The 22,577-nt window shown below is 35.8% G+C and overlaps 1 protein-coding gene and 1 pseudogene across 5 annotated transcripts; one reads left to right on the top strand and one right to left on the bottom strand.

Moving 5' to 3' along the window:
- Nucleotides 1–349: 349 nt before the first annotated feature.
- Nucleotides 350–22,449, bottom strand: LOC126617305 (uncharacterized). Of its 5 annotated transcripts, none has more exons than XM_050285332.1 (8): nt 21,954–22,449; nt 21,489–21,594; nt 21,067–21,159; nt 20,785–20,980; nt 20,322–20,500; nt 19,752–19,963; nt 19,351–19,511; nt 350–775 (listed from the first exon to the last, which is right to left on the bottom strand). In XM_050285332.1, the coding sequence occupies exons 1-8, from the start codon at nt 22,285–22,287 to the stop codon at nt 608–610; spliced, it is 1,449 nt and encodes a 482-aa protein (XP_050141289.1). In that variant the 5' UTR covers nt 22,288–22,449; the 3' UTR covers nt 350–607. The 5 variants fall into 5 exon arrangements, with proteins under 5 accessions (XP_050141289.1, XP_050141288.1, XP_050141290.1 ...); XM_050285331.1 differs by lacking the exon at nt 19,351–19,511 and adding an exon at nt 1,419–1,579 and having other exon boundaries at nt 21,954–22,448; XM_050285333.1 differs by lacking the exon at nt 350–775 and adding an exon at nt 18,403–18,707 and having other exon boundaries at nt 19,758–19,963; nt 21,954–22,446.
- On the top strand, nt 4,895–9,747 carry LOC126617306 (uncharacterized; annotated as a pseudogene).
- Nucleotides 22,450–22,577: the final 128 nt, after the last annotated feature.

Here is a 22,577-nt window from a genome sequence, read left to right as displayed (position 1 = left end):
ATGGATGTAGGGTCCGCAAACTCATGTAAATACAAATAAATGGTAAGAATAACATTTTTGTTATTTTAATGTTTGGTGTTTTGAACCTAACCCATTAGTACTGGGGTTTTATTTCCTTACTTATTAAGCCAACGCATGCGAATACAAATAAATTGTAATAATAACATTTTTGTTATTTCAAATTTCAATGTTGGATATTTTGGGCCTAACTCGTTAGTATTAGGGTTTCGTTATTTTTTTCCTATTAGGGTTATGTCAGTTTTCTATATTTACATGATACTTTGTAATTCTGTAGAATAACAAGTTAGTCGCGATGTAACATCTTGAAGTTTTATAGCCATTTCGACAATTTTGTTTGTTTAATAATATTCTTATCATTTATAAAAACTACATATATCATGCGGAAAAGAACAAATCTGTCGCCTCTTCCGAACCGACAGTCGCACGATGCTTATACACAGAGGCAAGCAACTAAAGATATTAAGCCGTGGGACTCCCCAAACAATAGAAGAATATCCTTCAGTATGCAAATTCAATCTGAGACACTGTGAAAGGCACAAACTCTTCGATAGAAAAGCTTTCAGCTGAGACTCCCTGCTGTACAGTATCAAGTGAAAGGATAGAAGTTCGAAAAGAGCAAACTGCCTAGAAGAATGTACGCAGCAGAGTATGCCCAAACTATATATCCCCATCGCTTACCAGTACCATGAGATTTCATTATATACGACGCAAACCAATAGAGGGGAGGGCTGAAGGATAAGAAACGAGTAGCAACCTGTCAAACATGAAGCATTCAAAGTTATGATATCGATTTTCCAAATACAAACCTTGCCAGAAAAATAACATAAGAATACCAGTAAAGTGCACAGGCTGAAAACCAAGATGGTAATCACTAATCTATTATGCCATTCTGATTACCAGGCAGCATCATTACACCATCTCTGGAAGAGAACTTTACGCGTCATCTAAGTAAGTGAAAATCTTTAGTCTTGGTGCATACAAATTTGGAAATACATGCATAGTTCGGAGTTTTTGGTGAGTTAGTTCTATTCAAAATGTAAAACTTCAGCATGATTAATCTTTACATGATTGGTTAATCTTCATCTATCAAGCTTTTCGTCTCTGAAACAATTTGTCAATTACAAGGGGAAACAAGCAACCGATTCCCTCTAGCTTGCTTTTTCCATTGAAAGATAAAATAAATCATGATGCCAGTGATGATCGAATTTCTTTTGTTTTAACATAAGAATCCAAATATGAAACCAAAAAGTTGACAAAATTATATTGATCAAGTCGAAGAGAATTACTGACAACCATAATTTCATGAAGCTGAAATATAGTATTCTATATTTCTCAAATACTCCTAGCTTAAACTTTTTTGGCAAAATAAAGAACTTTAAGAGGGAATAAAATCAAACCTGCACATGCATGACAAAAAATGCGGTGGCTGCCATAAATCCCAAATGTAGAATACATGGAAGCACAGCAACAGACAAGTATCCTTGCTTTGCTGATACCTTATGTTCTTCTGGGAGTAAAGCAGGACAATCTTTGTTCACTTGCTTCCTTGTGCGATTTTCTGTTACATTTGCAAACGATTGATTACACGGTGTTGAAAGTCAGCATGAATGGAAGAGAAACAATATTCCAAATTGAAGGCGTTGCCCGAAGACATGCACAATTTCAACTCTCTTGAGAAATTGATTATCGACTACCATGAAGGTTTGACTTGCTACTTTCCAGCCAACCTAACATTACTTCTGATTTGGAAGTCAAGAGCTGTAAGTCATTGTGGGAGTTGGAGTGGGGGTTATGCAGACTCACCTCTCTTAGATACTTGTGGATTGGTGGTGAAGACCCGGATACGGTATCGTTTCCACCAGACATGGTCCGGATGGAGACGCTGCTCCTCAAATCTCTCACTGAACTCTCAATTGGTGGCTTCCCGAATCTGAAGAAACCGAGCAGCAGCAAGGGCTTTCAATTCCTACCCTCCCTTGAATCTCTGCAACTCTGGGATTGTCCAAAGCTAGCATCCATTCCAGCGGAGGGACTGCCTCTTTCACTTACGGAACTTTGCATCTATGAGTGCCCTGTGCTAAAAGAGAGACGTCAACCAGGAAAATGACGCTTCTGGCACAAAATATCCCACATCCCTTACATAGATATAGATTGAAGATGATTTGAAGCTGATGGTCAATTCGATCCCATTCTCCATGTCCAGGTATGATCTTCTCAAGGAACGTTTTTATTATTATTATTATTATTATTATTATATTGTTAATCATCTTTATTCTAGCTGCATTGGGCAGCTTTTTGGCGGGAGAAGGATTGTGCTGCTATGACTGCTTGTCTGGGGAACTGTTTGGAAGGATGGATTCTGTGGTCGGTGAGGCTGAAAGTGAAATCGCAATGGCTTGGAGCCGTCATCACTGGTGGTTTTAGGGGAGTGAAATTTGGAACACTTCCAGAAATGTTGCTTGCAGAGATGATGATAGAGATGTTGAAGTCAGTCCCGCTTGAGGCCGTGGAATAGAAGTAAAACTTGGTGGTGCAATAGGATGGTTTACAGAATATTACCATATCCACCGTTGATATATTTGAAGGTGGTGGCAACTGGCATGGATGTAACACCTGGTTGTGGAGCTGGTAGACCGCTTGACCATCTAGTAGAGCTCCCAACAGGCAGTGATCCAGGAGAATTATTAGACGTATGTTAGGGAAATGTAGGTGCAAACGGGCCAGTTGGTGGTGGTTGATTTCCCATGAATGTGAGTGGAGCTGGAACATTAGTTTAACTGATGCTGGCTGGGGAGCCATATATGCATGCGGAAAAAATTGTGTTACTCCAAATTAGAGCCTATACGCTACCTAATGTAACTTCATTTGTACTAGCTTTTGACAGTAATGCGGTTGCGCCATGTCGATGTTTGTTCATGCTGTGCCTATGCAACTTGTACTACTGCATTTGCAACTACATTCTCTCTTTCTGGAACCAACACCATGTAGCTGCAGTCTTTCAACACAACAAATTAAACCAATTTATAATCAAATTTCCACAAACAAACCCACTCAACCCCGGATTCGCTAGACATCAACACGATCCTACTATTTTCCCGGCTCCCAAACAGTCACCACTCAAGTATGACAATGATCTTTTCTTTTTTTTTTCAGCATTTTCTACCTTAACAAGAAATTTCAGGCTAATCTGAAAAGTACAGGAACTTCAGTTTGTTGTGTGTTTAATTTCATGCCCTAAACGGTGAAAGGTGTACGTTTATAGTGTATTCTATTTACTTAGCTCCAGAAATGTGCATCGCTTTTCAGAATTTTTTCAGGAATCAAACAAAAATCAAAATTAAAAGATATCACCAAAGTTTGGAGACAAAAATTGTGCTGTGAAATGGAAATTACAAAGTTTGTGGATAGGAAAATTACCTCGGAGGTAATCCAGGGCGAAGATCTAAAACTCTTTGAGACGAACTTCAATGGCGGAAGCAGAGCGGTAGAGAGAGAGGGTCGGGACGACGTCCTTGACGACAGATTTCCTCTAAGATCGAACGGGTTGCATTTTTGCTCCTCTCTCGGGCCCGGGGAACCGGAAGGATGAGAGTAAACCCTTCTTTTTTTTCGGTGTGTTTCCATTTTGGTTAGGTATAACAAGATTATATAACTTCATCAGTTTTTTTTTCATGGTGAGATTAATCCAATGACTCGTGTAAAAGAGGTCCTCCAAAAGTTATTAATCATATATAATATATAATATATATATATATATGGGGTGAAGTCCGTTAGTAATTTTGGTCCAAATCAAGTTTTCATCCAAATTCTTGAAAAGTTGCATGTGATGTCACATGTAAGGATATAAATGTCTGTACAGCTCATTAACCATGAGTTTTCTATTGTCATTTTCAGATTTTTTCTTTCAGTTTTTTTCTTTCTATCTTTTTTTCTTTCTATTAATCCAATGACCATGTGCCGATTTGTCATTGGCTGTGGCGGTCTATAATATAAAATGAACAAAAGTTCATTTCATGTGAGCGGCACATACAATTTTTTTGCGGCAACTTGTATGAAAGTTTTGATTTTTTGGACTAAGATTGCTAATGGACTCCACCGGAGCGGTGTACGATTGTTAACTTTTTTTTTTATCATGGGGGTCATTTTGAAAGTAACCTATCACTACAGGGACAATGACAAAAATTTGGTCTTTTTTTAAGGGAGATTATATTCACACATCTTAAATTATTTTTCTCACACTCTTTTAATTTTTTAATATTTTTCTTTCAAGTGTTAATGATTTGTATAAAATATTAAAAACTGGTGTGAGAGAAGGAATTTAGAATGTGTGAATATAATTTCTCTTTTTTAATTGTTCTCCGTGCATGTGTCGTATTTGACTTGATTGCTTTAGCTGACATATTGAAGTATTAGCAGCAACATAAATTGGGAACTTTAACGAAAAACACCCGGTACTGTTCACTTTAACGAAAAACCACATTTTTACACTAAAAAATCAATCCTGGTACTATTCACTTTACCCTTTATTTTGTCCTTATCATTAAAACTCAAAGTTTTCAAGCCATTTTCATTAATTTTCTTTATGTTTAATCCTTAATTTACTAAAAAAATGGTTCATAGAGTCCAACGATAGTTCAAAATCCTCCTCCCTAACAATTTAATTAGAAAGGGGCAAAACTAAAATTAGTTAGTGGGTTTTTAAAATTATTTGAAACTAAAAATTGAAATTTAAGTTTTTAATAAATAAAGAATAAAATGTAAAAAATATAGAATAATTAATAAAATAAACAATGACAGAGAAGGGCTTTGGGCACTCCATTAATAATACTTATATTTGGGATAAGTCTTTACCTTATACTTGTAACGTTCCATAAAAAAAAAAGAATGTAATATACCATGAAGCCACAGTGATCAGATCAGCAATCCAGTCCAGACTCCTAGTCCTGACTCTAATCCTCCTATGGCGGACTCTCTTGTCCTCGTACGACACCTCCGCCCCCATCAATCCCGATTGCCTATCTACCATCCCTGCACAAAAAAACCTTCTCTTTCATTCCCTGGGTTCGGCTATCGAGTCCAGCATTGTATGGGACAGTGTCTACTTTGTCCGGATCGCAGAGTGTGGCTACGAGTACGAGCAGACCTATGCTTTCTTCCCCCTTCTTCCTCTTTGCATGTCGTTCTTATCCCGCACAGGTTAGGCCCAGATTATCAGCTTTCAGTAATAACATTTTGGAAGTATGTTAGTTTCTACGGTTTCAAGCAATACCCAATTGGCAATTTGTGAACTTTAAGCAAATACCCAATTGGCAATTCGTGAACTTTAAGCAATATCCAATTGGCAATTCGTGAACTTTGAGCTTACCCAATTGGCAATTTGTGAACTTTGAGCTTACCCAATTGGCAATTTGTGAAATTTGAGCTTACCCAAATGACAATTTGTGAACTTTAAGCTTACCCAATTGGCAATTTGTGAACTTTGAGCTTACCCAATTGGCAATTTGTGAAATTTGAGCTTACCCAAATGACAATTTGTGAACTTTAAGCTTACCCAATTGGCAATTTGTGAACTTTGAGCTTACCCAATTGGCAATTTCTGAACTTTAAGCATATCCAATTGGTGTTTTATCAGTTTGTTGAGTTTGAATAAGTGCTTTTTTATAGTTAGGAGTTGTGCTTTGTGTTTCAGTTTTGGCGCCATTGGTTCCAGTTATTGGGCAAAGAGCTGTGTTGGGATTATCCGGCTATGTGATTAATAACATTGGCTTCGTGTTTGCGGCAGTTTATTTATACAGGTGAGCTAGTTAGGATTTTCATAATTTCAATTCGATTCGGAAAAGGTTTATCCGGACTGTAACTATTTGGCATCTTCAAGTGTGTTTCTTTCCAGCAATAATTAGAGCTTGTCTGCCACCTTAATGAGGCCCTTATTCTCTGAAATTGGATTTTGTCAATAATTAAAAGGAAAGAATGTAGATATATATCAGAATGAAGTTTCGAGAATGGGGAGCTATAAATATCAACCTGGATCCTATTGGCTGCCCTTGATTATTTTACATTGACTTTTCGATTGGTTTAAAACTTTTGATTACTTGTCTTTCCCTTGTCACTTTAACAGGCTTTCAGTTGTCATTTTGAAGGACCAAGAAGCAGCAGTGAGGGCTTCGATTTTGTTTTGCTTCAATTCAGCTTCCATATTCTATTCATCAATGTAATTTCCCTTTTCTTTTGTTTCTTTCTTGTTGGTACCTATGATATTGCATCAGGCTGAGGTTGTCATCTGCTTTATACTGCAGATATTCAGAGACATTGTTCGCCCTTTTTTCAGTTGGAGGATTGTACCATCTAATATCTGGAAAAGATGTCATTGCTGTTCTTTGGTTTGCTCTTTCGGGATTTTCAAGGTTCAATGGAGTGCTTAATGCTGGTTATTTCTGTTTTCAGACTATGCATCAGGCCTATGATGCTGTTTTCTTGAGAAAGCGTCCTTTTGTAGGTTTCAATTTTTTATTTTACATATGATTTTAAGTTGATACATATGAAAGATTAAGCTTCAGTATCATGATTATCAATAATTTATTTTGCCCACTCGGTTCCACGAAAGTAGACTTTCATTCAGCAAACCATACCACTCCATACCATGTAGACGTGGTTAGAATATTCTTGTACAGTATCAGAGGAAAACAGAACATGTCAATTATGTAGCACAAAGCAATTTGTTGGTTTATACTTATCAAAAAGATGATCGCTTAGTAATTTTCATTTCTGTGGCAGTTGGTATTGCAGGCTGTTGTTGGTGGAGCTCTGCGCTGTATATGTATATTTGTTCCTTTTATTGCATTTCAAGCATATGGATACAACAATCTTTGTCTTGGACATCTTCCATCCGATATGAGGCCCTGGTGCAATGCAAGGGTACCATTGTTGTACAATTATATTCAAAGTCACTTTTGGTATGTGATCCTTAACCACCAATGCTTGTTCATCAGACTAATACCTTTTTTTCAGGTTTAGCTAAACGTTCACAATCATTACTGTCAATTGTTGTAGAGCACTGTTACGAAAAAAGTCCTTGTCCTGCTGATTATTGGAAAAGCATCACTAAATAGTAATAAAGGATAGTCTATTATGTATAAGATGCAAATTAGTATTTGATTTTGCAAGAAATGGTAATTGGGCTAGCTCTATATACATCTGTACTGTTTCATCTTGTTATACTTATAGTTATACCGTGCAAATAAAGGATAAATGTAAAAAAATTGGAATAAAATAGAGATATATTCATAGTTGATGGTTTACGTTCATGCCAGGGGAGTAGGTTTCTTGAGATAATTCCAAGTTAAACAGTTGCCAAACTTTCTGCTGGCGTCGCCAATATTGTCTCTGGCACTTTGCTCAATCGTCCATTACGCGAAGTCAAATCCTGAAAATTTCTTCTCTTTGGGTTTCCGTGCACCTCTTGAGGATAAGGATTCTGCTGCTGTGCTATTTTCCCTAGCAGAATACTCCTCCAGAAGTCAGGGTTTTACTTTTAAACAGCCATTGCTTTGTGATTTGACATATTATTACTGTCATTGCTTTATAGCTTATTCTGTTGACGTATGTGAAGCTAGTAAATCAATCGTTTAGCATAAATCAATATGTGCACATGCATCCAATTGTTTTATTATGCATGACCTAATCAGTATTTTTGGAATATTGTTTCTCTTCCATTCATGCTGGCTTTCAACAGCGTGTAATCAATCGTTTGCAAATGTAACAGAAAATCGCACAAGGAAGCAAGTGAACAAATATGGTCCTGCCTTACTCCCAGAAGAACATAAAGTATGAGCAAAGCAAGGATACTTGTCTGTTGCTGTGCTTCCATGTATCCTACATTTGGGATTTATGGCAGCCACCGCATTTTTTGTCATGCATGTGCAGGTTTGATTTTATTCCCTCTTAAAGTTCTTTATCTTGCCAAAAAAATTTGAGCTAGGAGTATTTGAGAAATATAGAATACTAAATTTCAGCTTGTTGAAAGAGTCAAAAGTCTAGTCGTTAGGGTTCCTTTATTCTAGGGTTTACTCCTGGACGTGCTAATAACCCTCCTATACTTGAGGGACAAGTTGTTTTCTGTTTTTAACCTAGTCACTCACCACGATTTTAGGGCCTGTATAATCGTGGGTTGTTATTTGATTTCCTGTTTTGGAAAATTATATAGGACGGCAATAAGGCCAGCGATGTTGTATGGCACAGAATGTTGGGCGCTGAAGCATCAACACGTACACAAAATGGGTGTGCGGAGATGAGGATGCTTCGTGGGATGTGTGGGCACACGAGAAAGGATAAGATTGGGAATGAGGATATCCGAGGTAAAGTAGGAGTAGCCGAAATTGAAGGAAAGATGAGAGAAAATCGGTTCCGGTGGTTTGGACATGTGCAAAGAAGGCCTACTGACGCTCCGGTTCGAAGATGTGACTACGGGACAGAGGTTCAGGGCCGAAGGGGTAGAGGAAGACCTAGGAAAACTTTGGAAGAGACCCTAAGAAAAGACTTAGAGTACTTGGATTTAACGAAGGACATGACACAAAACCGAGCGCAATGACGTTCTAGGATTCATAGGCCAACCCCACTTAGTGGGAAAAGGCTTTGTTGTTGTTGTTGTTGTTATACTAGTGCTTCCATACTTTGCATTCTCAAAGCTCTTGATAACCTAGTTCAGTTCCAACACAGCTTCATGAAATTATGGTTGTCAGTAATTCTCTTCGACTTGATCAATATAATTTTGTCAAATTTTTGGGTTTATATTTGGATTCTGATGTTAAAACAAAAGAGATCCGATCATCACTGGCATCATGATTTATTTTATCTTTCAATGGAAAAATCAAGCTAGAGGGAATCAGTTGCTTGTTTCCCCTTGTAATGGACAAATTGTTTCAGGGACGAAAAGCTTGATAGATGAAGATTTACCAATCATGTAAAGATTAATCATGCTCAAGTTTTACATTTTGAATAGAACTAACTTACAAAAAACTCCGAACTATGCATGTATTTCCAAATTTGTATGCACCAAGACTAAAACTTTTCACTTAGTGAGATGACGCGTAAAGTTTTCTTCCAAAGATGGTGTGAAGATGCTGCCTTGCGATCAGAATGGCATAATAGATTAGTGATTACCATCTTGGTTTTTAGCTTGTGCTCTTTACTGGTATTATTACGTTATTTTTCTGGCAAGGTTTGTATTTGGAAAATTGATATCATAACTTTGAATGCTTCATGTTTGGCAGGTTGCTACTCGTTTCTTATCCTTCAGCCCTCCCCTCTATTGGTTTGCGTCGTATATAATGAAATCTCGTGGTACTGGTAAGAGATGGGGATATATAGTTTTGGCATACTCTGCTGCGTACATTCTTCTAGGTAGTTTGCTCTTTTCGAACTTCTATCCTTTCACTTGATAATGTCCAGCAAGGAGTCTCAGCTGAGAGCTTTTCTGTCGAAGAGTTTGTGCCTTTCAGTGTCTCATATTGAATTTGCATACTGAAGGATATTCTTCTATTGTTTGGGGAGTCCCACGGCTTAGTATCTTTAGTTGCTTGCCTCTGTGTATAAGCATCGTGCGACTGTCGGTCCTGAAGAGGCGACTGTTTTGTTCTTTTTCGCATGTTATATATAGTTTTTATAAATGATAAGAATATTATTAAACAAACAAATTTGTCGAAATGGCTATAAAATTTCAAGAGGCTACATCGTGACTAATCTTTTATATAGAGTTACAAAGTACCATATAAATATAGAAAACTGATCTAACCCTAATAGGAAAAAAAACTAAACCCTAATACTAATGAGTTAGGCCCAAAATACCCAACATTAAAATAACAAAAATGTTATTCTTACAATTTATTTATTTTCACTTGGCTTAATAAGCAAGGAAATGAAACTCCAGTACTAATGGGTTAGGTCCAAAATACCAAACATTAAAATAATAAAAATGTTATTTTTACCATTTATTTGTATGAGTTTACGGACCCTACCTCTATTAAAAAAATGGTACACGTGATGGTACAAATAGCTACTCTTAAAATAAAGAGGTATTCATCAATTTACCCCTTGAACTTGTGACCATTGGCTAATTTCCCCCCTCAACTTTAATTTTGGCCAATTTCCTTTCTCAACTCTCATAATTAGTCAATTTGCACCATACTTTAATTTTTTTTTTAATTTTTCATGTATTCTTCTGTTAAGTAGGCATCCGCATGACTGCCTTTGAAGGGCAAAAGAAGTCAATTTGCACCATGCTATCATTTTTTCAATTTGCACCCTATTGTCATTTTCCGTTAAGTAGGTTTCCCTACACCTTACCAGAGGTAGACGAGGTCGGGGGAGGAGGCGACAGGGTGTGGGCAAATGCAAACTGCAAAAGCAGCATAACAAATGGACTGGGATGCAAATAGCGGAGGAGGGAGGCATTAGCAGTAGTCACGGGCTCATCATGGAGACAAGGAAGAAGAAGAGAAAGTTGAAAAAAAAGGAAGAAGATATAAGGTGTAAGGAAAATAACTTTTTTGCCCTTTAAATACAGTCATGCGGATAGCTATTTAACAAAAGAACAGATGGAAAATTAAATTTAAAAAAAAACACTAAGGTGCAAATTTACTAATTGTGAGAGTTAAGGGGGGGATTTGGCCAAAATTAAAGTTGAGAGGGGAAATTGACTAATTATGAGAGTTGAGGGGGGAAACTGGCCAAAATTAAAGTTGAGGGAAAAAATTGGTCAATCCTTACAAGTTTATGGGGTAAATTGATGAATACCTCTAAAATAAATCTAGATACTAGTATTTTCCAACACGATTAATTTACCCATATCATACAAACTGTCTTAATTCTAGAACACACATACATATGAGTAATATTCAAACGTTGCAATTCAATTCTCTACTCTCGAATGCTTTTTTCTTTTCTGGAATTATTTTAATTCTTGCTGGATACATCTCATCAATTGTAGTAGTGGTGACAAAATAGTATTACAAGGCTTGAGGCCGCGTAGATGACAGAGGCAGTACACTTGAACCAGAGGGGAAATGGGATTGTGATGGAAATGAAGAAGGCGATCGCCCCAAATAAGACACCGAAATAATGGAAGAGATGAACTATGATTCGTGGGCATTTGGAGTTCTGAATGAACTTGCTAACCAGGATGCTCGAGAAGGAGAGTGTGATTGCGAGACCGAGAAAGCAAAAGGATAGAGGGAGCTGCTTGGAGTGCAGTTGGATGGGTGCGAGAGCCATTCCAATTGCCGTTGACAAGCAATACGACAGAATAATTGTTGCCCAATCTAAGTTGGATGGGTCAAGGTCATTATCCAACACGCTTCTGAATATCTTGTTGAGTAGTTGCTGCAGAAACGCCTTCATTTTTTTTCTGGAAAGAAGAGGGGGAGATGGGTTTTTTAGTGAAGCAACTTCTTCACACCTCGTGTAGTGAACGGGGCTTTGGATCCCTATCCCTTTTTATAGAATATGAGGAAGAACTATTATATATATGTGCATCTAGAGAGAGAAAGAGGGGGGAGAGAGAGAGAGATGAGATGGAGTCGGGAGTGTGAGAGTTTGTTTCAGTTGGACCTGGAGACGAGGCATTTTATAGCAAAAACATAGAGCGTGGGCATTTTGGTAATTTAATATCGGCTCGATTGTTTGGGTGAAGAAGGGCATGCTACAGCAATTCGGTTTGTGCGCATAATTTGAAAGATGTTTTGATGACATCAGCATATTTAAATTAGGGGGTTTTTGAACTTTAATTCTTAAAGAAGATAATAATTTAAAAAAAAACCTGGTGTTAGATTGAATATTGATTTTAGTCCCTAATGTGTCTTTAATTCAAAATAATTAATGTGCATTTTATTTAATGTCTCCCATTAAATATTTAAATTTATTAATACACAAATTTTAATTTATTTTTTGACCAAAAAAAGAGTTTTTTAATTTATTAATTTTATTTAACATTCTTCAAACTTGAAAGCTCAATTAATGTACCTAAATGTTAATACCGAAATATATTATATTGAACTAATATATTTAAATGTTAGTACCGAAATGTATGTACCTAAATATATGCACCGAAATGTATTAATATTAAATTAATGTACCTAAATGTGTGTACCAAAATGTATACACCGAAATGTTAGTACCAAAAATGTATTATATTGAATTAATGTACCTAAGTGTACTGCATCTGTCATCTATGCGGCCTCAGGCCTTGTAATACTATTTTGTCACCACTACTATAACTAATGAGATGTATCCAGCAAGAATTAAAATAATTCCAGAAAATAAAAAAGCATTCGAGAGGAGAGAATTGAATTGCAATGTTTGAATATTACTCATATGTATGTGTGTTCTAGAATTAAGACATTCGAGAGGAGAGAATTAAAATTTAGTCTTATTCAACGTATTGATTTTCAATCGTTAATTGATATACTATAATTTGGAACTTCAACGCCTAGACGCATGCTTATGTGTAAGAAATTTAAAGTGTCAAATTCGGCACATTATTCTTCATCATTTTATTCACTTCCCTTTTTTTTTTTAATATCCTAAATAAAACCTCCCAATATTGTACTAATTAATTATATATAAATGATTATGGTGTGTTTAAACTTCTTTCATTAATTACTACATATTTTCTACACTCACAATGTTTGCCAGCTCGCTATATAATCAACTTAAATCAGTTAAATCCACCATGCAATGCATTTCCTTCCAATTTTTTGTGATAAACTAATAGATAATTGACTAAATAAACATCCTGCAAAGTTTCATTAAAAATTTCCAAGTTTTTCTTACAATTTCCGTGGTTTCCATGTAATTTTTATCGATATCGATATTATCCCGATATTTCCATCGATATTTCCGTGTTTTCGGACTACCGATATTTCCGATATTACCGATATTTTCTTCCTTGGTTGGTACCATAGACTTTATCTTGGCTCTGGTTTCCTTATTTGCATTGACCGATCGAAAATAAACTCTTGACAAAACACACACGACACATAGATAGGGATGGGCAACGGTTATGGTGGGTGGGTATCCTTAATCGTTTATGTTCATATTTTCATAACCGTTTACCCGTTGGATAATTGTATAAACAGTTATACTCATACTCATAACCGTTTATAAACGGTTAACCATACTCATAACCGTGTACCCATTTAACCATAATCGTTTACCTATTTAACCATAACAATTTATCCGTTTACCTCTTTTTCAACCAGTTTATCAATTTTTTTACCCATTTACCCATTTCTTCACCCATCTACACGTTTTTTCTAACAACTTGAAAATTACAATAGAAAAATTTGTCATAATTTTTGTTTTATGACAATTAAACATCATTATAGGTACATTTTAGCATGCATTTCCATATTTTAATCATTTAAGTCCCCATACAATTCCAATAATTGAAATAATAGTTTACGAATGATATTTTTTCGCTACACCCAAGCAAGTCTTTAATTATAATTCATATGATTACAAAGTAAAGATTCTAAAACCATTAAGTAGTCATTATCTTGAATACTAGATGATTCAAAGCTCCAAAATATTCCGAAACTAAACATTTTCGAACACTAATGCTTTAGCACGTTCAATCACAAAGTCTCATAGACTCGTTATCACCAAAAGAGGCATACAAAAGAAATGTATAAATTGAATTAGTATCCCATTTAGAAACACCAACACCAATTAACATGAATCCAACAGAGGTAAGTGATCACAGAAAGTTTATATTGTACACTCAGTTTACATTGATCACAGAAAGTTTACATTGTACACTCAGTTACAGAAAGTTTAAATGGTTAAATGGATACCCATTATAACTACGGGTAATACCCATAACCGATAGATACCCGTTATAACTGCGGATAATACTCATAACCACCCATTTAAATTTCATGGATAAACGGTTATACCCATAACTGTTTGTTCGTCTAAACAGTTACCTATAACCGTAATCGTGAACTTTAAATGGACGGATAATCGCGGTTACCCAAATCCATGGGTATTTTGCCCATCCCTACACAGAGATCATCAGCACATGCACATGCTCTTTTGGCATGACATTCATAAAGCATTACCACAAACTTACCTACAGCGGCACCGTTTCCCCATCTCTGCCTAATACCAATTGGTTTTCTCCAAAAATATATTATAAATTGGTTTTATAAAGGAGAAAAATACTTTTGTAAATCATTTTTGTTTATAATTTTTTAAGGCAAAAATTTATTAGGAATCCTGGTAATATAGTATTTTCAAATTGACCTCGTAATAAAAAGGTTATTAAACATATATGTGTGTGAAGTCCGTTAGTAATCTTGATCCTAATTAAATTTTTCATCCAAATTTCGTTGAGAAGTTACACGGGCTGCTCACATGTAAGGGTATAAATGTCTTTACAGCTTATTGACTATGGGTTTTCTATTGTCATCTTCAGATTTTTTTTTTCAGTTTTTTTTCTTTCTATCTTTTATCTTTTTCGATTTTAAAACATTAATTTTATGACCATGTGCCAATGTCATTGGTCGTGGCGGTCAATAATATATAAGAAGCTTTTGTTCATTGTGTGTGAGCGGCACATACAATTTTTTTACAGGAAGGAACTTGTATGAAAGTTTTGATTTGACCTAAGATTGCTAATGGACCTGCATTACAGGTGCACGAATGATAACTTTTTTATCATGGGGGTCTTTATGGTAGATCAGCGTCAACTGCTTCTTCAGGTCCCTTGTACATGATAGAAAAGTGAAGTGGTAAGATTAAAAGGGGAAGAAAAAAAAAAAAAAAAACCCATACATGCACAATTTTTTTGCTGCAATTAAAGGATTGACAGAACAATTGGAAAATTAAAGGATTGACAGAACAATTGGAAAAATCACAAAAAGAGATAATGAAAAGTACATGTTAAAAGTGGGGTTAGACTCCTCCGTTGGAAAGTAAAAAAAAAATAAATAAATAAATAAAATAAAATCGAAAATACATCCGAATTTAAGATCATACCCCAAAAAAGGAAAAGAAGGTGAGAGATTTGATGATACATGCAATGTTTTCCTGGATTCATGATTTTCTTCGCATGCAATTTGTTAATTTGTGTGGGAAAATTGACTGATTGAAGCAGAAGAGCCTTTTGGAGTTGTAGAAAACAACTCACCAAAAGAACATCTGTTACAATGAAGCAAAAGCAAAAATGGAGTTTTTGTAGTAGAGGCAGAGGATTACAGTGCCGAACTGCCGATGGGTGAATGTTGGGGGTGGATGGAGAAGCAAATCTGAAAAGGTTGAAATTGAACATTCCAATCTCCTTTTCAGAACGTGGGTCGTACATGGAGACAACAGTTTCCATCGTCAAATCCTTGCAACTGCCTCGTCCAGTCCTTTTTTTTTTTTTTTTTTTAATATATCATGTTTGGGATCACTAATCTAAGGGGCCAAATTTATTGATGAAATTTATGATGAATCTGCGAGGGTGAGTGTGATTCATCCAACCAATAGTAACAATCTTTGCTGAGTGTGCGTAAACAGTATCCCCCAGGCAAGCATTTCCCATCAATGTTGTGTTTCATTTTTACTATTTTACCTCTATTATAAGCGGTTAGTTTTGAGTTATCTCTCTTATTTAATGAGGATATTTTTGGCATTTTCAAATGCTTTACCAAACTGGGGCTCTCACTTTATATATATAGATATAGATACTTATATTTGGGATAATTCTTTACCTTATTTTGCTAGAAATGTTTTTTTTTCTTTAACTGTATGAGGTTCCACTCTAAATAAATTTAATATTTCATGAAAAAAATAGCAGATGACAAGACCAAGTACAAAGACTTGTCTTTTTGTACACTTCAGTGAGAAAAATGAACCCAAGTTTCGACTAAATTATTCATTAAAAAAAAAGAGAACTAATGTTTTGACTAAATTATTCTTTCATTCTTCTCTTTCCAAGCTCTCGCTCTCTTTCTCATCTACTTACAAAAAGGAACCAAGGTTTTGACTAAATTATTCATTATAAAAAAGAAAACCAATATTTCGACTCAATTATTCTTTCATTCTTCTCTTTCCAAGCTCTCGCTCTCTCTCTTGTCCACTTACAAAAAGAAACCAAAGTTTCAACTAAATTATTCATTATAAAAAAAATAAAAAATAAAAAAGAATCAATGATTCGACTAAATTATTCTTTCATTCTTCTCTTCCCAAGCTCTCTCTCTCTCTCTCTCTCTCTCTCTCTCTTACAAAAAGGAACCTAAGTTTCGACTAAATTATTCATTAAAAAAAAGAGAACCAATGTTTCGACTAAATTATTCTTTCATTCTTCTCTTCCCAAGCTCTCTCTCTCTCTTGTCTACTTTCTCTCTTCTCTTTCATTCTTATATTATCCATCTCTCTTCTCTTCTCCATCTCTCTTTACATTGATGATCATGATTGAACAAATATGTGGTGTACGAATGCGGGCTTATAAATATCATGTGATATTTGGAAATTAACAAACTCACTTCTATTTTCTATAGTTTTCAAAACATTATAAATTTAATTTCTCTAGCATTGCTTAATTTAATATTCCATAAAATAAAAAAGATGAAAAGATGAAAAGATGAAAAGATAAAGTACAAAGCAGGTGAAAAGATTAAGTACAAAGCAGATGACTAATATCAACTACGAAGACTTGTCTTTTGTACACTTCAGTGAGAAAAATGGACTAAAGTTTCGACTAAATTATTCATTAAAAACAAAAGAGAAGCAATGTTTCGACTAAATTATTCTTTCATTCTTCTCTTCCCAAGCTCTCTCTCTCTCTTGTCTACTTTCTCTCTCTTTCATTCTTATATCATCCATCTCTCTTCTCTTATCCATCTCTCTCTACATCGACGATCAAGATTGAACACGTATGTGGTGTACGAATGGGGGCTTATAAATATCATGCAATATTTGGAAATTAACAAACCCATCTCCCCCTCTTCTTTCCAGAAAAAAATGAAGGCATTTCTGCAGCAACTACTCAACAAGATATTCACTAACGTGTTGGATAACGACCTTGACCCGCCGAACGACCACCACCACCAGATGCCGCCAGCTCTAGGCCGCCTAGGAAGCACAACTTAGATTGGGCAACAATTATTCTAGCGTATTGCTTGTCAACAGCAATTGGAATGGCTCTTGTGCCCATCCAACTTCACTCCAAACAGCTCCCTCTAACATTTTGCTTTCTCGGTCTCGCAATCACACTCTCCTTCTCGAGCATCTTGGTTAGCAAGTTCATTCAGAACTCCGAATGCCCACGAATCATAGTTCATCTCTTCCATTATTTCGGTGTCTTCTTTGGGGTGATCGCCTTCTTCATTTCCATCACAATCTCATTTCCCCTCTGGTTCAAGTGTACTGCCTCTGTCATCTACACGGCCTTAGGCCTTGTAATACTATTTTGTCACCACTACTATAACTGATCAGATATATTCAGCAAGAATTAAAATAATTCCAGAAAATAAAAAAGCATTCGAGAGGAGAGAATTGAATTGCAATGTTTGAATATTACTCATATGTATGTGTGTTCTAGAATTAAGACGGTTTGTAAACTGCATGGACTAAATCCGATGAAATTGATATGATATGGGTGAATCTTGTTGGAAAATATAGTATCTAGATTTATTTTAAGAGTAGCTATTTGTACCATCACGAGTAGCATCTCTCTAATAGATGTAGGATCCGTTAACTCATGTGAATACAAATAAATTATAAGAATAATATTTTTGTTATTTTAATATTTGGTATTTTGGACCTAACCCGTTAGTACCAGGGTTTCATTTCGTTGCTTATTAGGCCAACGCATATGAATACAAATAAATTGTAAGAATAACATTTTTGTTATTTTAATGTTGGGTATTTTGGGCCTAACTCGTTAGTATTAGGGTTTCGATTTTTTTCCTAGTAGAGTTAGGTTAGTTTTTTATATTTATATGGTACTTTGTAACTCTATAAAATAAAATAATAAGTTAGTCACGATGTAGTCTCTTGAAATTTTATAGCCAGTTCGACAATTTTGTTTGTTTAATGATATTTTTATCATTTATAAAAACTATATATAACATGCGGAAAAGAATAAAACTGTCGCCTCTTCAGTACGGAAGAGGATCCGGTCCGGATCTCTCCCATCAAAGGCCCAGGATTAAGTGATCCGGACTATCGAAATTTGATCTAACGGTTACAAACAGGAAGCCCCTCTAAAAGTTATAATAATTGTAGCATTTTTATCAAATTTCAACGGCCTGGATCACTTGATCATGGGCCTTTGATGGAAGAGGATCCGGACCTTCGGGACCGACAGTCGCACGATCCTTATACACAGGGGCAAGCAACTAGAGATATTAAGCCGTGGGACTCCCCATACAAAAGAAGAATATCCTTCAGTACGCAAATTCAATCTGAGACTCTCTGTGAAAGGCACAAACTCTTCTATAGAAAAGCTCTCAGCTGAGACTCCTTGGTGTACACCATCAAGTGAAAGGATAGAAGTTCGAAAAGAGCAAACTGCCTAGAAGAATGTACGCAGCAGAGTATGCCCAAACTATATATCCCCATCTCTTACCAGTACCACGAGATTTCATTATATACGACGCAAACCAATAGAGGGGAGGGCTGAAGGATAAGAAACGAGTAGCAACCTGTCAAACATGAAGCATTCAAAGTTATGATATCAATTTTCCAAATACAAACCTTGCCAGAAAAATAACATAATAATACCAGTAAAGAGCACAAGCTAAAAACCAAGATGGTAATCACTAATCTATTATGCCATTCTGATCGCAAGGCAGCATCTTCACACCATCTTTGGAAGAAAACTTTACGCGTCATCTAACTAAGTGAAAAGTTTTAGTCTTGGTGCATACAAATTTGGAAATACTTGCATAGTTCGGAGTTTTTGGTGAGTCAGTTCTATTCAAAATGTAAAACTTCAGCATGATTAATCTTTACATGATTGGTTAATCTTCATCTATCAGGCTTTTCGTCCCTGAAACAATTTGTCAATTACAAGGGGAAACAACAACTGATTCCCTCTAGCTTGCCTTTTCCATTGAAAGATAAAATAAATCATGATGCCAGTGATAATCGAATTTCTTTTGTTTTAACATCAGAATCCAAATATAAACCCAAAAAATTGACAAAATTATATTGATCAAGTTGAAGAGAATTACTGACAACCATAATTTCATGAAGCTAAAATTTAGTATTCTATATTTCTCAAATAATCCTAGCTTAAATATTTTTTGGCAAAATAAAGAACTTTAAGAGGGAATAAAATCAAACCTGCACATGCATGACAAAAAATGCGGTGGCTGCCATAAATCCCAAATGTAGAATACATGGAAGCACAGCAACAGACAAGTATCCTTGCTTTGCTAATACTTTATGTTCTTCTGAGAGTAAAGCAGGACCATCTTTGTTCACTTGCTTCCTTGTGCGATTTTCTGTAATATTTGCAAATGATCGATTACACGGCGTTGAAAGCCAGCATGAATGGAAGAGAAACAATATTCCAAAAACACTGAATAAGTCATGCATAATAAAACAATTGGATGCATGTGCACATACTGATTTATGCTAAACGATTGATTTATTAGCTTCACATATGTCAACAGAATAAGCTATAAAGCAATGACATTAATAATATGTCAAATCACAAAGCAATGGCTGTTTAAAAGTAATACCCTGACTTCTGGAGGAGTATTCTGCTAGAAAAAAGAGCACAGCAGCAGAATCTTTATCCTCAGGAGGAGCAAGAAAACCCAAAGAGAAGAACTTTTCAGGCTTTGACTTCGCGTAATGGACGATTGAGCAAAGTGCCAGAGACAATATTGGTGAAGCCAGCAGAAAGTTTGGCAACTGTTTAACTTGGAAGTATCTCAAGAAACCTACTCCCCTGGCATGAAGGTAAACCATCAACTATGAATATCTTTCTATTTTATTCCAATTTTTTATATTTATCCTGTATTTGCACAGTATAACTTTAAGTATAACCAGATGAAACAGTACAGGTGTATATAGAGCTAATCCAATTACCATTCCTTAAAAAGTCAAATATTAATTTGTATCTTATATACAATAGACTATCCTTTATTACTATTTATTAATGATTTTCCAATAATCAGCAGAACAAGGACTCTTTTAACATTGCTCTTCAACAACAATTGCCAGTAATGATTGTGAACCTTTAGCTAGACACACAAAAAAAAGGTATTAATCTGATGAACAAGCATTGGTGATTAAAGATCACATACCAATAGTGACTCTGAATATAATTGTACAACAAAGGGACTCTTGCATTGCACCAGGGCCTCATATCGGATGGAAGATGTCCAAGACAGAGATTGTTGTATCCATATGCTTGAAATGCAATAAAAGGAACAAATATACATATACAGCGCAGAGCTCCACCAACAACAGCCTGCAATGCCAACTGCCACAGAAATTAAAATTACTAAGCAATCATCCTCTTGATAAGTATAAATCAACAAATTGCTTTGTGCTACATAATTTACATGTTCTGTTTTTCTTTGATATTGTATAATAATATTCTAACTGCATCTACAAGGTATGGAATTGTATGATTTGCTGAATGAAAGTCTACTTTCATGGAACTGAGTAGGCAAAATAAATTATTGATAATCATGATACTGAAGCTTAATCTTTCATATGTATCAGCTTAAAATCATAAATAAAAGAAAAAAAATTAAAACCTACAAAAGGACGCTTTCTCAAGAAAACAGCATCATATGCCTGATGCATAGTCTGAAAACAGAAATAACCAGCATTAAGCACTCCATTGGACCTTGAAAATCCTGAAATGGCAAACCAAAGAACAGCAATGACATGTTTTCCAGATATCAGATGGTACAATCCTCCAACTGAAAAAAGGGCGAACATTGTCTCCGAATATCTGCAGTATAAAGCAGATGAAAACATCAGCTTGATGCAATATCATAGGTACCAACTAGAAAGAAACAAAAGAAAAGGGAAAATTACATTGATGAATAGAATATGGAAGCTGGATTGAAGCAAAATAAAATTGAAGCCCTCACTGCTGCTTCTTGGTCCTTCAGAATGACAACTGAAAGCCTGTTAAAGTGACAAGGGAAAGACTTTAGTAATCAAAAGATTTAAACCAATCAAAAAGTCAATGTAAAACAATCAAGGGCAGCCAATTGGATCCATGTTGATATATACTATAGCTCCTTATTCTCTAAAACTTCATTCTGATATATATCTACAATCTTTCCTTTTAATTATTGACAAAATTCAATTTCAGAGAATAAGGGCCTCATTAAGGTGGCAGACAAGCTCAAATTATTGCTGGAAAGAAACACACTTGAAGATGCCAAATAGTTATAGTCCGGATAAAGCTTTTCCAAATCGAATTGAAATTATGAAAATCCTAACTAGCTCACCTGTATAAATAAACTGCCGCAAACACGAAGCCAATGTTATTAATGACATAGCCGGATAATCCCAACACAGCTCTTTGCCCAATAACTGGAACCAATGGCGCCAAAACTGAAACACAAAGCACAACTGCTAATTACAAAAAAACACTAATTCAAACTCAACAAACTGATACAAACACCAATTGGGTGTGCTTAAAGTTCAGAAATTGCCAATTGGGTAAGCTCAAAGTTCACAAATTGCCAATTGGGCAAGCTCAAAGTTCACAAATTGCCAATTGGGTAAGCTTAAAATATGTCATTTTGGTAAGCTCAAGTTTCACAGATTTCAAATTGGGAAAGCTCAAAGTTCACAAATTGCCAATTGGGTATTGCTTAAAGTTAACAAATTGCAAATTAGGTATCGCTTAAAACCGTAGAAACTAACAATTCCAAAATGGTATTACTGAAAGCTGATAATCTGAGCCTAACCTGTGCGGGATAAGAACGACATGCAAAGAGGAAGAAGGGGGAAGAAAGCGTAGGTCTGCTCGTACTCGTAGCCACACTCTGCAATCCGAACAAAGTAGACACTGTCCCATACAATGCTGGACTCGATAGCCAAACCCAGGGAATGAAAGAGAACGTTTTTTTGTGAGGGGATGGTAGATAGGCAATCGGGATTGATGGAGGCGGAGGTGTCGTAGGAGGACAAGAGAGTCCGCCATAAGAGGATTAGAGTCAGGACTAGGAGTCTGGACTGGATTGCTGATCTGATCACTGTGGCTTCATGGTGGAGTTTCGGTGAGAATTTGGTCGGAGGCATTTGGGTTTGGTTACAGAACTCCTATCCGCTCGGAGAAGAGGGACAGAAATGATCGAGGGTCTATGCAATTTCACGGACACCGCTAATTTACGGTTGCATATTCATTAAGAACATCAGAGGCTCGCAATGGGTTGCTCCGCCTCCCTTCCAGGTAAATCCGCGTGTAAAGTCAGATCCTTTTAGGGATTTTATTTGAGTAAATTGTAACAATCTCTCAATTTTATCTCAATTTTAACTTAATTAGAGCAATGATATCTCAACTAAAAATTCATTACCATTGGTCTCTCAAC

This window comes from Malus sylvestris, chromosome 3 (genome assembly GCF_916048215.2).
Source record: "Malus sylvestris chromosome 3, drMalSylv7.2, whole genome shotgun sequence".
Classification (NCBI taxonomy): domain Eukaryota; kingdom Viridiplantae; phylum Streptophyta; class Magnoliopsida; order Rosales; family Rosaceae; genus Malus; species Malus sylvestris.
This window is presented reverse-complemented; position numbering and strand designations above follow the sequence as displayed.

Coding starts and splice junctions, on each gene's coding strand:
- LOC126617305 (XM_050285332.1), bottom strand. CDS start 22,287: ATGCCTCCGACCAAATTCTCACCGAAACTCCACCATGAAGCCACAGTG. Junction 20,981..21,066: donor TCCATATTCTATTCATCAAT/GTAATTTTCCCT, acceptor TTTATACTGCAG/ATATTCGGAGACAATGTTCG. Junction 776..19,350: donor TTTTTGTCATGCATGTGCAG/GTTTGATTTTAT, acceptor CATGTTTGACAG/GTTGCTACTCGTTTCTTATC.